This window comes from Saccopteryx bilineata, chromosome 6, assembly GCF_036850765.1.
Source record: "Saccopteryx bilineata isolate mSacBil1 chromosome 6, mSacBil1_pri_phased_curated, whole genome shotgun sequence".
Classification (NCBI taxonomy): domain Eukaryota; kingdom Metazoa; phylum Chordata; class Mammalia; order Chiroptera; family Emballonuridae; genus Saccopteryx; species Saccopteryx bilineata.
This window is the reverse complement of record NC_089495.1, coordinates 180868344-180885696: the sequence shown is the minus strand read 5'-3', so window position 1 is coordinate 180885696 and position 17353 is coordinate 180868344. Positions and strand designations below refer to the sequence as shown.

The following is a 17353-nucleotide window of genomic DNA, read 5'->3' as shown; positions in this document are numbered from 1 at the left end:
AGAAATTCATCATCTGATTCAGGTAAGATTATTATGTATCTTATAACCTCAAAGTATCATGCCACAGATTACTTGCTAATCACAAAGTGGAATTTATTCTTTATAATTGATATGTTCGATGTCATCACTTTAACCAAGTGCTCAAACTCAACATCACTGATAATGACTGTATGTGTCTCCTGATGGCATCAACTAGGCACAATATCTCCTATGAAGTACTCCTGCCACATCTTCCCAACAGGAATCATGCCTCCAGGCTGAACTTCAAGTTTACAGAAAAGGTAAAATATAAGGAAACACCTAGGCAAATCTCCAGCCTGTTCTCTGCAGAATATCAATGCTATGAAATAAATAAGGAACTACTCTAGACTGAGGGCAATTAAAAACACGTAACAACCAAATGCAAATGGTGAACCTTAATTAGATCCTGGTTCCCAAAACTATAGAAAGACGTGGGAAATGATTAGAAAGATTTTAATATGAAAAATTGAAGATAAAGTATCATGATGTGTGCAACTTATTTTCATATGACTCAGCAAAAGAAAAAATTAGTAAAAAATAGGCCCTGGCTGTTTGGTTCAGTGGTAGAGCATCACTCCAGTGTGTGGACTTCCCAGGTTCAATTCCCAGTCAGGGCACACAGGAGAAGCGCCCATCTGCTTCTTCATCCCTCCCCCTCTCGCTTCTCTCTCTCTCTCTCTCTCTCTCTCTCTCTCTCTCTCTCTTCCCCTATTGCAGCTATAGCTCGACTGGAGCAAGTTGGCCCTGGGTGCTAAGGATAGCTCCATGGCCTCTGCCTCAGGTGCTAAGGAGAACTCAGTTGCTGAGCAACGGAGCAACACCCTAGATGGGCAGAGTATTGACCCCTACCAGGCTTGCCAAGTTGATCCTGGTCAGGGCGTATGTGGGAGTCTGTCTCTCTGCCTCCCCTCTTCTCAATGAATAATGTGTGTGTGTGTGTGTGTGTATAGACAAATACATACATACATATATAAACCAAGCCTGATATTTTAAAATGTTATGTTAATTCTAAGTGGTTAGTCCATGACTATCAACATCTGAGTTTTCAACTTTTCTCTAGGCTTGAAAAAAATTCAAAATAAAAAGTAATAAACTTTTGCCTTTAATGTTCAACATTTAGAGTACCTGGTTCTTGAATAACATCCACTTTCCCCACACTGATATGAAGAAGTTCACCAATCTTCGCAAACGCCTCCCATTCTGAATCAGTCTGCTGGCAGGACGGACACCATGGTGCATAACTGTAAAAGAAGAACTAATCAATATAAACACATGAAAAATATCCAACAAAATAGAAAAACAGAATATTCAAATAAAAAATAAATCTGTCTAAAAGTGCAAACAAAAAGCTTTTCCAAAGTCATTTGGTATAGAAAATCAGAAGCCTACCCCCCCCAATTTAATGTATGGATATTAATTCACTGGGAAAAAAATAGCCAAAATTTAAGATTTTCACAAAATATTGTAATACATAAAATATTTTACTTCAATGTTATTCTTACAATCAACCCAAATTTTGTAACTTTCTAGGTAGCTTTTGATTTTGGGGGGAGAATTGTTTTGACTGCCCTACTGAAGGAAGACAATTTTCACAAGGGTGTCCCTACACTAGCGAGTACTGGATCCATCAAGGCTGCAGATCTGATGAGCAGAGACCAGAAGATCTGTTGCTAGTAGGTCCCCAAGTATGTGAGTCATTTCCAAATCTCTGGCGGTTCTGAACCAGACCAAGAAAAAAGTAGAAGCTATGGGCTTAACCAGCTCTAACCAACACTTTCTTAAAAAGGAATTAGAAATAACTGGGTTTCGACCAGAACCTTGGTTTTTACATTTTTTTTCATTCAATAAACTTAACTTGAATTGCACACAATGCCAGAAGCTAAGGCTGTGACTATGAAGAAGACACAGGCGGCACCTCTTCTCCTTGTGGATACAATCCTGAGATGAACACTGGTAAGCACAGGGATCATTAACAATCCCGGTGGCAAATGCCATGACTGAGAGTGTGGAACAGACCCTATGTAGACAGATCTCAGGAGCTAGCATTGGGGGGGGGGGGCTCAGAAAGGCCCACAGAGAAAAAAGCATCTGTGCTATGATCAAAAGTAGGAGTATTAGCCAGAGAGGGGTCAAAGAATGTTCTAGTCTAAGTAGAGAGAACAGTGCATGTGTGTAAAGGATCAGAGTCCTGAGAAAAGAGGGTGAAGACATCATCCACAAACTTTAAGAAAGTGGTATAAAGAGTTAGGACTATTTATTTGAAGCTGCATGGTAAACACTGAAGAGTAAGAGAATTATGATCAGACTTACATTTTCAGAAGATGCTCTGAGGAGTTGTACAAAATGCATGAGTTTTTATCAGCAGAAGGGTGGCACAAAGGAGCTAGCTATTAGCAGCAGAAAAGCAAGAACTATTTCTGATTTTTGAGCCAATTCATGTTTTCCTTGAGGGAAGACAGCTGGGAGCGCTTTCCTCATGCAGAATGCCTCTTCTTTGCCCTCCCCCAACCAGGTGGTGGACAGATTACTTTAAGATTACCGCTTTGTTTCCGAGAGATTGAAAGTGCAGCTAGGTCAGGTATTAAATCTAGGTTTGGGATCATGCGCTTTTAACACCTGTGATGCCATTTTGGGTTTTGTGGTTTTTCTCTAACCTTTCCAAGGCACTTTCCTGACACATTAGCTCATCTGAACCTTACGATCTCACTGTCAGACAAGGCAGGTTTAGAGACTCTTGCTTAAGGTCACCTAAAACCACACAGAACAAGAGCTCAGGTGAAGGTATTTATGTGATAAAAATCTCCAAGTAAAATAACACCGAATATCAACAGAGAAGGAAAGGGGGGGGGAGCCAGAGGGAACAGGGGACAGGGATGGAAGAAAGGGAAAGAAAGAGGTAGAAGACAAAGAGGAGTAAAAAAGAACTAATTAAAAAATAAGGAAGAAATCTTGAAGTATAATTCAATGAGCTCTAGATCCTCTTTGCTTTCTTTTACATTTTCAAGCTCAGTAATTACTAAGTCATGAAAATTTCATCATCTAAAAAGAGTCCCAGTCCTTAATCTCTAAACATGCTATTATATAAATTAACATGCTATTATATAAATTAGACTTTTTTTTTTATAATAGTGACCCTTACATATACAAATGCCATTGAGGTCATTTTAGATAGTCCATTTTCTATGTAGTTCTAGCCACTGATGATAGCACTGGCAATACCATTGTCTCCGAGACTGAATCAGTTTACGTGCTGGAATCCACCAGCACCCTTCACTTACCTAGTGGGTTCTCTGGGTGGTAGAGATAAGCCAGCTCCAAGTCTCAGGTGTGGGAGCGGTCCTTTGTTGTTGCTTTTAAAATGATTAGTATTCTTCTGTATTTAAAGGATAGTAACTTAGAACCCATTATAAGTAAAATACTTCCAGGGGCCAAAGAAAAGTCATGTATGTGACTTTCTGTCTCTCCATGTATACATATGTACATATGCTAATGTAGGCAGGGGAAAGAGAGCAAAGGGAGTTGGTTTTGTTTATTGATTTGAGAAAGGGGTAGGAAGAGCGTGAAGCACCAACTTCATAGTGATTGCTTCTCTATGTGCCTTGACCAGTTCTATTTTATAAAACTTGGAAAGAAGCCAGCTTCATTTAGAAGCTACAACAACCCATTTAGCTTCATGTGCTATATGGCTAAAAAGTATTCATAGGCTCAACTGCACATTTCAGAAATGCATAGTGCCTCAGCCCCCCAGACAGGTTTGGGAGGAATCTTCTGGGAGAAGGTGCTTCTGCGCTTCCACTCTAAGACATGCACAGTGGGAGCCAAAATGGTGACCACAGAGGCTTGTCAGTTTAGCCTAGAAGAAGCATCTGGTTCGTTAGTAGGAGAAACCAATGCAAGCCAGCTAAATTTTAAAGAAACTGATTAGTTAGCTCAACGAAAGCTAGTCCTTTCCAGCCCCAAAGTTATAAACACGGGCTTAACCAAGGTCCAGTCCTTTTTGCCTTCCTGCTCGGGAATGCGCTAGCCCACTGGCAGCCATGCTGCACGGGCTGGCAGCAGACGGTCTCCCAAATACAGGCTTTAAGCAGCACCTGAACTGGACTGAGCTTTGATATGGGCTAAAGCATGACGTAGCATATATGGACTTTGGTTTCTATAGTGGGCTTATTGAAGGCCAGACAGAACTTTATCCTTGGCAGGACAAATGGAGATCAGACGCTGAAAGCCTTGTAAGCACCTTCTATTTCAACCCCAAATAGATCTTACTGCAAAAGCCTAAGCTTCAATAAAATGCTCTTTATACAACACCCTACATGAACCATTATTTCCACCATCATCTGAACCAATATTACATAAATGTAATTTATGTGCATACACATCAATAAAACTCATTGGAAAGGATTGAATGCAATATTCATTGGTTTCTTTTTTAAAGATTTTATTGATTAGAGAGAGAGAAAGGGGGAGGGGGAAGAGTGGGAAGCATCAGTTCACAGCAGCTGCGTCTCATACATGCCTTGACCGGTCTTAAACCATTCCAGGTGGACACTTTATTCACTGCGCCACCACAGGTCAGGCTCATTTGTTTCTTAAAATTAGTTCATAGTGGCAGTCTTCTTCTAATTACGATAAAGAACAGGCCTGTCTAACTTTTTCTTTTACGTATAAATTAATCTTTCTTCAATTTAAGAACCACCAATAGAAATTAGTACCTTTGTAGTCATGGAATCTATAAGACAGTATCTTTCTTATTTATAATTTTTTGCAGATGACAGTGGTCTATAAAATTAGGAAGCTTCATAAAGACATTTAAACCTATTCAGATAGACCAAACACCATTAAAATACAGGAACTTTGATATCAGTTCACTGTTTTTCTGGAAAACAAATTCAACAACATGCTTTTGTTATCCGTGTGAGCATTCATGCACAAATTATACTTAAATTTTTGCTGTCTGGAGGTGGTTAAAGGTACCTTGATTTTTTAATTGCATAACTCAGTTTGGTATGAAATTGCATTAAGTACACTGAAAAACACTTCAGAGAAGGCGTTACTAATTATATTTCCTAGAAATAACATTTTACTAAAAATTCTCTCCAGTAATGAGCAATTTTTGTCTTGGCTTGAATTTCACCAGTATTCCCAGTACATTCTCTTTTCTTCCCCTTGCAGAAGTGAGATGAGTCATGAGATGCAATTCATGTTTACTCAGAACTTACTGTGACCAAAATGCTCAGAACAATCTGATAATGACCATGAAAGAGGTATACTAGGTTCCTCTTTCTGTAACTTATTAAATTAATCTAAATCAAAATGCCAACAAATGACACCTTCATTATGTCAGGTGCCACCCTTCATTTTAGAAAATCTGGATAACCTCCTAATGACCCAACAGCTGAAAATCTTATCCTCAAATACAGTCCTTTAGTTCACTTCTAAGAATGTTACCAAAAATACAGAGAAGCCCCGGCTGGGTAGCTCAGTTAGTTAGACTAGAGCGTTGTCCCAATACTCAGGGTTGCAGGTTGATCCTTGGTCAGGGCACATACAAGAAACAACCAGTGAGTGCACAAATAAGTGAACAGCAAATTGACGTTTCTCTCTCTATTCTCTCTCTATATATCTCTTTCTCTAAAATCAATAAAAAAAATTAGTTTTTTTTTATGTAGAGGAAAAATAAAAATTGACAGCTCTACAAAACCGTAACACTTGCTAGAGAAAAAGGAATTCACTACTTCTACAAGAATGAACACTCCATGAAGGCCGTGACTGGTGCATTGCTCGTATCTTCTCAATGCCTGGCAGGTCCTAGGAAATAAATGCTTATTATACCGACAAACAAATGGTCGATAAGAGTGATTGCCCTTAGTGCCTAACAAAAAACCTATGTGTGTTTCCTTCAGTTTGATATACTGCAGGAAGCTCTTCATTTAAGGAACAAATAAAGTTTATTATTTATTCATTCACTTAGTCAAAAAGCATTGAACAGACCTAGTACTTGACAGTTAATTAAGGCTTTTAAGAGAAACAGGAAGAAAAACTTAGTTCCTCTTCTTAAACACTTAGGAGTCAGACAAAAACTCACTACAAAAGCATATACATTAATCTACAATTTCAGTTGTGATTTGGGCCATGCTAGATACAAACAAGGCACAGTGAAGAATAATTTTCATGGAGGCATAGTGTAAAAGCCAGTGGCCAAGGCCATCACAGCAGCCTGGCCCAGGCAGGTTCGCATTGGATTCGGACAGTCGGTAAAGAAACAATGGAGCCAAAAACTGATGGGCCATCATCTTTAATTCTAGCTTGCATCTGGCGGGCAAGTAAAAACACACACTGGGCTCCAAAACCCACTCACATTCAGTGCTCACAAAGCCACTGACTTATCCGAGTTTCCTAGAATCAAAGGTTTCTAGCTCACCAGACTTATTCACCTCTGTTCCCCATCTCCTTCCTTCTCCCTGCATAAACTGCACAAACTGGCCTCTCACTCAACACTCCACCATCTTGGCTGCTTTTCCTGGCCTCCTCCACGTGGCCTTTCTCTGCTCTCCTCTGCTCTCTCCTCTAATATTAATCTCAGGAACCGAGAGAGAGCAAGCTCCTGTTCTGCCCTCATTTTATAGTGTAGAAATCAAAACCTTTAATCCAATATACAAAATAAGAAAGTCTCTGATACGAAGTCACTTATTTGAGGCATAATTGGATTGTACCACCCCACATCAAAAAGGGTGGGAAAGGCTTAGTCCTAAAACCAAGCCCCAAGCTACAAGGATCCTGCCTGCCCACAGCCCTCAGAGATACACATTAATATCACCTGGGCGATGGCCTCCACATGAGCAGCGCTATCTTTAACAAAGTGAGCAGAATATATTTTATCTGCCCAACACATAGTAAGTCAGAGCACCCTTTGAGTGGTGAAACATGTCAGAAAGAAGCATTCAGCAATAATGCTCTCCATTGCAAAAGCTAGAAAGATGGTGAAACCACGGATAGGTCCCTGATTCCCACAGGGAAAAGAATCCTCCTGAGGAGGGCCAGGGTGCTGGCTAGCTGACAGCCTAAGCACACCAGCCGGACTCTGTCTTCCTTCCGGCTCCCCAGTCCCCAGCTCCTCTCCATGGCCTGCACCAGAGACTTCAAAGTTAGGCCTGCATTCTAGTTCACCCTCTGGCCACAACTTACCATATTTCCCCATGTATAAGACTCACCTCAATTTGGGGGGAAAATGTATTACATAAAGTTATTGAACTCAAGTTTTATTCATCATAAAATTCATACAACTCCTCATCACTGTCAAAACTCCCATCCATTAGCTTGTCCTCATCTGTGTCTGATGACAAATCAGTCTTCAACAATGAGAGCAAAACAAGCATGAAAAAGCAGGAAATTCAAGTAAAATATCTACAACCACTGTATAAGACATACCCAATTTTTATTTTATTTTTTTTAATTTTTATTTATTTATTCATTTTAAAGAGGGGGGGAGAGAGAGACAGAGAGAGAGAGAGAGAGAGAGAGAGAGAGAGAGAGAGAAGGGGGAGGAGCGGGAAGCATCAACTCCCATATGTGCCTTGACCAGGCAAGCCCAGGGTTTCGAACCGGCAACCTCAGTGTTTCCAGGTTGACGCTTTATCCACTGCGCCACCACAGGTCAGACATACCCAATTTTTAGACCCCAAAATTTTCCAAACAAGCTGTGTCTTATACATGGGGAAATACAGTACTAAGGATCCAGCTTTAATCAAAGCTTTAATCTTGTCAAGTTTTCATCTCCTCTAGTAAATGAGAATGATTAATTCTGTACCTGACTACTGGGATGATCAAATAAGACAGCATTTAGAACCTGTGATACGAGCAGTGTGAATGTTCACTGTGACTGAAATGACAATGATGATATGGATAAATACTCTTTGTGGAAACAATTTGAAATCAAATACAGTGTGTCCCTAAAGTCATGGTGCACTTTTGATCAGTCACAGGAAAGCAACAAAAGACGATAGAAATGTGAAATCTGCACCAAATAAAAGGAAAACTCTCCCAGTTTCATACCTATTCAGTGCAGTTCGATGTGGGCTCACGCACAGATTTTTTAGGGCTCCTTAGGTAGCTATCCGGTGTAGCCTCTACAGACTCGTCACTGACTGATGGTCTACCAGAACGGGGTTCCTCCACCAAACTGCCGGTTTCCTTCAACTGCTTATCCCACCGAGTAATGTTATTCCTATGTGGTGGCGCTTCATTAAAAAACGCGTGCCGATAGTCACGTTGCACTTTGGTCACGGATTCGAATTTAGCGAGCCACAGAACACACTGAACTTTCCTCTGTACCGTCCACATCTCGACTAGCATGGCTGTGGGCTGCTCCACTGTATACACGGTGTTACGTCATCATCTGCACACGTGCACATGCAGCCACATCATCCTACAGAAACTGGGAGGGTTTTCCTTTTATTTGGTGCAGATTTCACATTTCTATCGTCCTTTGTTGCTTTCCTGTGACTGGTCAAAGTGCACCATGACTTTACAGACACACTGTACTTCTGTGTTACTTTATGAATTCCTCCTTTACATGTTTTTAAATACCCACAACAGTACCTAGCACAGTCGTTGTCACTCAAATATATATGGACATGTGCATAGTGGATGGAGGCTGTTAAATTATTTTGATGTCACATGATTAGCAGAATGTAAGGAGGATGCCAAAGAGTCTGCAATGAGTGAACCATCCCCACACATCAAAGAACTGTTTAATCCAAAATGCCAATGCTGCCCTGGCGAGAACCACTGCTAGATGCTTGACAGAGAAGAAACACTCAGTAAATATTTATACTTGCTAAATAAATGAATGCTACATATAATTTTATTTCCTTCAGGGCACAGTACACAGCTAGTCCTTGGGAATCAAAGAACGTAACTCATTCATTTTCATTTTATCAGACCTCAAACCCTGAAACTGAACATGATAAGCAATGACTATCAAAAATTTAACCACCAAATCAAGACTATTACACTAATACACTGCAAAATATTATAACTGTCTGACATGGGTAAGGTTAAGGCAACAATGTTAAAGCCATTCTCTCTAGGTAAAATAAGGATATAGGGAAAACAATAATAAAAACTAGAATCGCTTCTCGGCCTTTTGGCTAAGATCAAGTGTAGTATCTGTTCTTATCAGTATAAAAACTAGAGGTCCTAGGCCCTGGTCGGCCTGGCGTGCGGGGGACCCGGGTTCGATTCCCGGCCAGGGCACATAGGAGAAGCGCCCATTTGCTTCTCCACCCCCCCTCCTTCCTCTCTGTCTCTCTCTTCTCCTCCCACAGCCAAGGCTCCATTGGAGCAAAGATGGCCCAGGCACTGGGGATGGCTCCTTGGCCTCTGCCCCAGGCGCTAGAGTGGCTCTGGTTGCGGCAGAGCAACGCCCCCTGGTGGGCAGAGCATCGTCCCTGGTGGGCGTGCCGGGTGGATCCCGGTAGGCGCATGCGGGAGTCTGTCTGACTGTCTCTCGCAGTTTCCAGCTTCAGAAAAATACAAAAAAAACAAACAAACTAGAGGTCCTAGGAAAATGAGGCTTTTCTGCACCACCAGATGACCAATTGCAATTCTGAAACATGATCATCCCAAGAACAAGGTCAGAAAGAGTAGTGCTTTATAAACATCTATAACGCTTTACAGCGGAATTTTAACCCAAAGACATACTTTTTCTCTGGGTATAAGTTTAAAGATAGGTGGGTCAAAATTAAGCTATTCGAGTATCTTCATATTTCTTTTAGAGGTACAAGGTATCAGAACAGTATAAAGAATGTATTATATTACATACTTCTTTCTGTGTTACAAAAGAACAAAAGTAGTTTTCTCAAAGACTGATTAATGAGCCAAGCAAGTGTTGAAAATAGCAAACAGTTACAAAGCAGCTCAATGATAGTATGAAACAATGGGAATAAAACACTAGAAGGCGTTTTAAAGAGTAGATAACCTTTCCTAACCTTGAGAAAGAGCAAACTTTCCATCAGAGGTTGATAGAAAAAAGTACAGAAAGCCAATGAGAAAGACATGGCAGAAATGGGGGCAGGAATTAGAAAAGAACATATGAAGACAAAAAATAAGATAAAAAATGAATATATCAGTTCACAGCATTAATGAAAATGTAAATATGTAATAATGGAAGAACTTTTCAGATCTTAAAATTGTGAATATTTTTAAACTGATATTTCTCCTTAGCAGAGAAGTGTTTTGTTTTGTTTTAACTGAAATTTAATTATGCCCTGGCCGGTTGACTCAGTGGTAGAGCACTGGCCCAGCATGTGGATGTCCCAGGTTTGATTCCTAGTTGGTGCACACAGGAGAAGCACCCGTCTGCTTCTCCATCCCACCCCTTCTCACTTCTCTCTTTTGTCCTCCTGCAGCCATGGCTCCATTGCCACGAGCTGGCCCCCAGCTCTGAGGATGGCTCCATTGCCTCCACCTCAGGCTATATCTAAGACAGTGGTTCCCAAAGTGTGTGCCAGGGCACACTGGTGCACCCTAGAAGATTTCCAGGTGTGCCTTACTGCAGTGGTCCCCAATCTTTTTTGGGCCACGGATCGGTTTAATGTCAGAAAATATTTTCACGAACCAGCCTTTAGGGTGGGACGGATAAATGTATCACATGACCGAGACAAGCATTAAGAGTGAGTCTTAGATGGATGTAACAGAGGGATTCGGGTCATTTTTTAAAAATAAAACGGAAATAATGTAAGTTATTTATTCTTTCTCTGTGGACTGGTACCAAATGGCCCACGGATCAGTACCGGTCCGCGGCATGGGGGTTGGGGACCACTGCCCTATTGTATTCCAGAGAAATATTGATATGTGCCTGTTGGGGACAAAAAAACCCAACAGGTTTTTTGGAGTTTAGATTTTTGGGGGACAGAGGTGTGGGGAATTGGCTATAAACTGACAGTCTGCCCAACCCCCACCTCACTTGCCTGATTAGATTGCAAAAGGCTGTTAAGCCGTGGTGCTGGATTGTTTACACTACCCCCCATGTTCCCCAAAAAGATTGGAGGCAAGTTTCTTCTATCCTTTGTTTGATGTAAAGTTAAGATGATATGTATGGTGGGGGTTTTCTGCACTTGGTAAAATTCTTGGGTTGCCTTGGAACCCAAGGCAAAGATGATCAAAGATCTCATTGATTTCAGCTAATGGACCACTTTGCCCTATAAATAAAGCAAGATGTGGTTCTGGGGCACGCTTTGTTCTTGCCAGCAGCAATGACAGGACCCTCCCGACCCCGTATTTTCTTAATTCCACACCGTTCCCACTTGGGACCTAAAATTACTAGCTGCACTGGTTCGCAACATGTGCTCAGATATAAAAATAAATATAGTTATTCTATTATACCATTTCATTATGGAAATACCGCTCTCTTTAACACATCATTATTATATTTATTATTAACATATCATTATATTATTTTTAGATAAATACACCCAAATAAAATGGATAGATTTCTCAAAAAGAAGTGTGATATTGAAGAATCCAATTCAGGAAGTGAGCAAAAGTTAAGTGTAAAGAAAATAGGACTTGAAGGCTGATGGGCAGAATTTAATTTACAGCATTTTCCATCACTTAACACTGAACAATACAATCAAATTAGAAACCCATTTATGGAAGTTTCAAGTGATTTTGGTTTAACATTAACAGAAGAAGAACTGGCAGCTATATCCACTGATCCTGGATTGATGATTAAACATAAGGAATTGTCTTTTTGAGCCTTTTGGATTTCTATATAAGAAGAATATGTGGCAATACCTAAAAAAGCTTTGAACATTTTACTACAATTTTCAACATCCTATTTATGTGAATTAGGATTTTCTATGCTCAACACAATTAAGAGTAAAAAGAGAGGAATTCTTCAACGTATTGACGAGGAAATGACAGTTTGCTTTTCAAATATATGTCCAAACATTGAAGAAATCGCTAGGACCTGTCAGACTCATGTTTCTCATAAACACAAGAATGAAAAATCTAACACATTTGCACCAGGACCTGATGAATTTACTAAATCTTACTAAGAATATATTTACATATATAAAGATAATTTTGTCATTTTTTAATTTTTAACCCCTCTTTTTTATGAATTCTAAAAAGCATAATTCAAAAAATATAACAAAAATGTTTTTTAATGTCAGAATAAATTTAATTTTGTCATATTTATTTCATTTAATTACCATAAAAACACACTTGGATTTTATATTTTTTTCTTTAATATTTGACTTAATTATTATAACATATTTCTCAGAAATTTGTATATAGTGTGCCTACAATTATTTGTAGGATTTTAAATGCGCCCCAACTTTAAAGAGTTTGAGAACCACTGCTCTAAAAAGAGCTCAACTGAGTCAAGGAGCAACACCCCAGATGGGAAGAGTATCATCCCCTAGTGGGTTGGCCAGGTGGATCCCAGTCGGGCACATGCAAGGGTCTGTCTCTGCCTCCCCTCCTATCACTGAATAAAAAAAAGAAAAAAAGAAAAAAATTAAATTGCAAGGATCTAAACAAATTGACTGAAAGTAGAACAAATTAAATTTTATAATAAAAAGCTATTCATGCCTCAGAGCAAACACTGTTACTGTTAAATTCTTAAAAATGAATTATTGATACCAACATAACCAGGAATTGCATTATAGGAGCTTTGAATAAAGGGGAATATAAAAGAAAAAATTCCCAGAAGAGAGGAAGCATATAAGCAAATGAATAAATAAAGAACTCTCATTCAAAGTACAGTAATGTCAATTTCTGAGCACTCTCAGCAAGCCTAACTTGCTTCTTTAGAGAAGTGAAATATGCTATCAAACAATGTGAACCTCTAACAATTTCTACTTACTATAACCAATTTGCCTGAACAAAGTGTTAACATGAAAGCTCTAAGAGGTACAGTACTGAGAATATACAAATTTGATATTGTTTTAACCCCACTATGAGTAGTGAGTTTTTTTCATGCTCGCTGACTCCCGGGAGTGAGTTTTTATTCAAAATATGAAATTAGTTCCAGTTACAGTTTTATTAACTTAAAATCATGTTTGTTTGATAACCAATTTATCAAAACAAGAAGAACATACATTTGCCTTTTTTAATGTTGCCATCGTACGTGTACAATTGTACTCTGGATGGTCAGGAGGCACGAGGATGTACATGAACGTTCGTACAATTCAAAGGGTTAAAGTGCTCAATTTGGTCTAAGGTGAGAGAGGGTGTATCATAAATAGACAAGAGCCCCAATATTTCTTCGGTACAAGCACCTAGGTTCAGTACATAGAAAGCTGGATGCAATGGGTGAAGTCCTCTTTCAGCCTTGTTTCAGGAAGAGAACTTCTAGAATGATCTCAAATGTCTACACAGCTTACTTCCGGTTTTAAGTCTCATCATACATCACAGCCCAAACACATTCCATACAAAGGGCACATGACAAGCTTAAAGCAACTGATTACTGTCTAGGCTTGTACATTCATGGAGAAATAAAATTTGTACTGTCATGTCAACATGACCAAGCATAGGAGCTGTTGGCTGTTGCCTATTTATAAGCTTAAATTGGCTTAACATTTACCTCAGCTTTAGTACTCTTAATTCTTCTACCAAAAAAAGAAGAAAAAAGAAGCTATTCCAAAAGAAACTATAAAGGCGTTTCTGCTTTGACTTCCATTATGCACATATACAAATTTTAATCAGAAATGTGATGTCTAGAAAAACTTTTGTAAGAAGGTCTTACTGCAAAAAAAAAAAGTGTCTGTAGCACTAGCTGACAAAAGTGCAGTCTCTCCAAAACTCTTACAATTACTACAGATATGACAGTCTGGAATAAAGCTCCACTTTGCTAAAATGTTTCTCTCTTAAATGGCAAATGACCTCTTCGCTTCCATTCAAAGTAGTTAAGTGGTTTATTTTAATAAGAGCTTTGTATCTACAGATCTCTTTAACAATAATTTCATTGATTTATTATGCTACCAAAGGCATTTTACTCTGAGCTCTAAAATATCCCCTCCTTTGTTATTGATAGGTAAATGTATATTTGAGGGATGAAGTGCATTCTGTTTGGAACGTAATTTGCTAAGTGACATAACTTTTGGCCCCGATCTCACAGGGACGTTTTCACTTCATCACATCTGCCTGTATCTAAATTGAAAAATTCAAAATTTTGTCTTGGACAAATAAAGGAAAGATCCAGTGGTGTGACTGTGTCCTCAATGAGAAATTAAGTACCAAGTAGTAATGGTCAAGTATATATATTGCTGAAACCACAGGCTAAGAAAAGGTGGTCTCCGTGATCTCTTTCCAGAGATTCATTTTCTCAGCAACCCCACCATTATGACCTCTAAAGTCTATCCAAACACTTGCACCCTATTTCAAATCTTGCACAAGATTACTTTCTTCCTAGAAGTTAATTTAATCTATGAACAACCCCCTGCCTGCTCCTAACTATATTTCCCCATTTCCTTCAACCAAAGGCACCATCTACGATTTACCTTCTACCGTTCAAAAGTGGCAGTTTATTAATGTCCTTTTCTTTAAGACACGAGCATAATTGTTATCTTTACCCAAAAATTCCTACCTCTAAAAACTGTAACATTTATTTGAAATCTTGTTTTAAAACTGCAAAAGCGCCCATCTTTTTGCTTTATTTTTCACAAGGACTTTCAAAATGAAGTCGAAGATGCTTTATACCAACTGGTCTGCCCTCCACCGAACTATTATTCAACAAACACCTCGCATACCCTCCGACAATATTTGTGCTGCACGTAAATGACACTGCATGGCCGCCTTTTCTCCTCTACCTCCCCATCTTTTTCAAGAGCACGTTGTTTTTTGCAGTTTCTCCGTCCCCCTCTCGACGCCCTCTCCTTGGTAAGTTGCTTGCCCACCCCTCTTATCCCTAAAACACTTTTCCCGAAAGCAGGGGGCAAGCAAGGCGATGGAGGCGAGGGGATGCGGTTGCCCTCAACTGTCACCGCGGAGGGCCGGGCGCGCATGCGCGGCGCGAGCAGCCGGGTCGGGGGCGAAGCGGGCCCGGGTCTTGAGGGCGAGTCCCGCCTGGCTCCGGGAGGGCGGCGCCCGCAAAGACGGTGTAGCGTGCGGGCCGGGCGGGGACACTCACAATTTCAGCATCCACTCGCCCTCCATCACCAGCGTCCAGTTGGAGGCGGTCATGGGAAGCACCAGGCTCTGCTCCGCCGGCAGCGCAGCCTGCTCGGGGCCGGCCTCATCCGCCGCCGCCACCGCCGCCGCCGCCGCGACCCAGGCAGCCAGGAGCGCCGTCAGCAGCGGGCAGCAGCGCCCGCCCGCCATATTGAGCGCGGAGCGACGCTCCACTGCAGGGCGTGTGGGGAGAGGCAGCGGCGGGGCTGCGGCTTCCCTCGAGCCCCACTGGGCCTTCCCAGGTAACCGGAGGGGTGTCAGCACGCCCAGCCTCCGCCCCGCCGCGCCGACAGGCCGCGCTCACGCGCAGCGGCGGGTACCGCCTCTTCTCAGCCCCGGCGCGCCGAGGCCACGCCCCCTCCCGCCTAGACCCGCCGCGTAGCCTGGGCTGTCGGTTGCCTAGGCAACGGCCCCCTACTTCCGTACCACCAAGCAAAAATAAACAGATGACCCCATGTGGCTCAAGTTAGAACGTGCATCGCGTGTGCCCAGGCTACACAGTGGGGGGGCGGGGGGTGGGGGGAGAGGGCTGGCACGTGTGAGTTTTTCTAAAGAGAAATATAACCAGTAATTTAAAAACTCGTCTCCTCAATAGTATCAACAATAACAATGATGGCAAAGTACCATAAACCTGTTTAACGGAAAATGGAGGGACGTGGTGGGCGTGTCTTGCTGAAAGGGCAAGGAAAATCACTTTCTGCATGTGTATTGAAATATCATTGCCTAATTGGAGGTAACAGTGAGACTAGACTATCCTGTTGTATTTTTTTTTCCAAGAACAATTGTAATTTTATAAACAACTTTTAAAACGAGGGTACTACTAGATAAAATGAGTCAGTTAAGAATATTGCCAGCTGCAATTAAATGCACTTCACACTCTGCTACAGTTTTGTCAAATTTAAAATGACAGTAGTCTTACCTGACCAAGCGGTAGCGCAGTGGATAGAGCCTTGGACTGGGAGGCGGAGGACCCAGGTTCAAAACCAGAGGTTACAATCTTGAGCTCAGGCTCATCTGGCTTGAGCAGGCTCACCTCCTTGAGCACTGGTTGCTGGCTTGAGCGTGGGATCATAGACATGACCCTATGGTCGCTGGCTTGAGCCCGAAGGTTCTTGGCTTAAAGCCCAAGGTCGCTGGCTTGAGCAACCAGTCACTTGCTCTGCTGTACCCTCCCCCCCCAGGCAGGTATGAGAAAGCAATCAATGAACAACTAGAAGCCACAACAAAGAATTGATGCTTCTCATCTCTCTCCCTTCCTTTCCATCTTTTCTTTTCTGTCCCTCTCTCTGTCTCTCTCTGTCTCTGTCACACAAAAAAAGAAAAAAAGTCTTAAATATTTCCAAATTTCTTTCTAGATATACATTAGTGTATCTGTACCTGGAGATCACCACACTCTTATGTGTATGACTGAAATATAATCAGAAGTTTGGTGAGCTTTCCAAAGTGTGCTTTATAAGGAAAAGCCTGCATTGCAGTGAGCAGCTAGCTTGCACTGTGTTTCCACCATCTGAGCCAACCCTTATAAAGGAGTTGCTGGAATCCTACTTCAACCAATAGGACTGCACATCTTCAAACAATGCTCTATTCTAACCAACCAGGACTGTGCCTTTGGGCCAATCAAACTTCAAGGATTTGGAATCTTCATTTGCATAAGGACAGACCAATCAGGGACCAGGAGTGGGCACTTGTGCCTAGATAAGCCAAATCCCCTTTGAGTCTGAGTGTGCATTTTCCCTTTCCAGCAAAAAATTGAGGTCTGTGTTTCCCATGCTAAGCTGAAAATGCCACCAAAATAGAACACAGCAGAGTTGTCTAACTGGAAAGGGGTCTGGGTCCCGGGCCACCTGGTCCCTGGGCTGTTGCACAACCATGTGAGTTTTCATAGAGGTACTGTATCACAATTGAGCTGTATTGCTCTGAATAAAGATCCTTTCTTCACTGCACTCCAAATCGGGGATACCTGTTGGCATTGAATTGGTGACTATAGTCATCTGTTGACAGTGATCAATATATCATAAAAAATATGTGATCCTATATTAACTCAAAGACTATTAGAGCTATGATTATTTCAGGGCACATGAGCTCAATCTACAACATACACTAAGAAAGGTTATTTTTGCCTCCAGAGAAGGTCTACCTGTATTAGGTGTTAATT

At 41.1% G+C, this 17353-nt stretch overlaps 1 protein-coding gene and 1 pseudogene across 1 annotated transcript in view; one reads left to right on the top strand and one right to left on the bottom strand.

Annotated features, from left to right (window-relative positions):
• TMX4 (thioredoxin related transmembrane protein 4) overlaps positions 1–15532 on the bottom strand; it is a 45622-nt gene extending 30090 nt beyond the window's left edge. Inside the window, exons 1-2 of the mRNA XM_066235263.1 lie at positions 15158–15532; positions 1147–1262 (exon numbers count right to left, since the gene is read on the bottom strand). Coding sequence (XP_066091360.1) covers positions 1147–1262; positions 15158–15348 — 307 coding nt within the window. The 5' untranslated portion in view covers positions 15349–15532. The remainder of the gene's footprint in view (positions 1–1146; positions 1263–15157) is intronic.
• On the top strand, positions 9151–9267 carry LOC136309664 (U2 spliceosomal RNA; annotated as a pseudogene).
• Positions 15533–17353: the final 1821 nt, after the last annotated feature.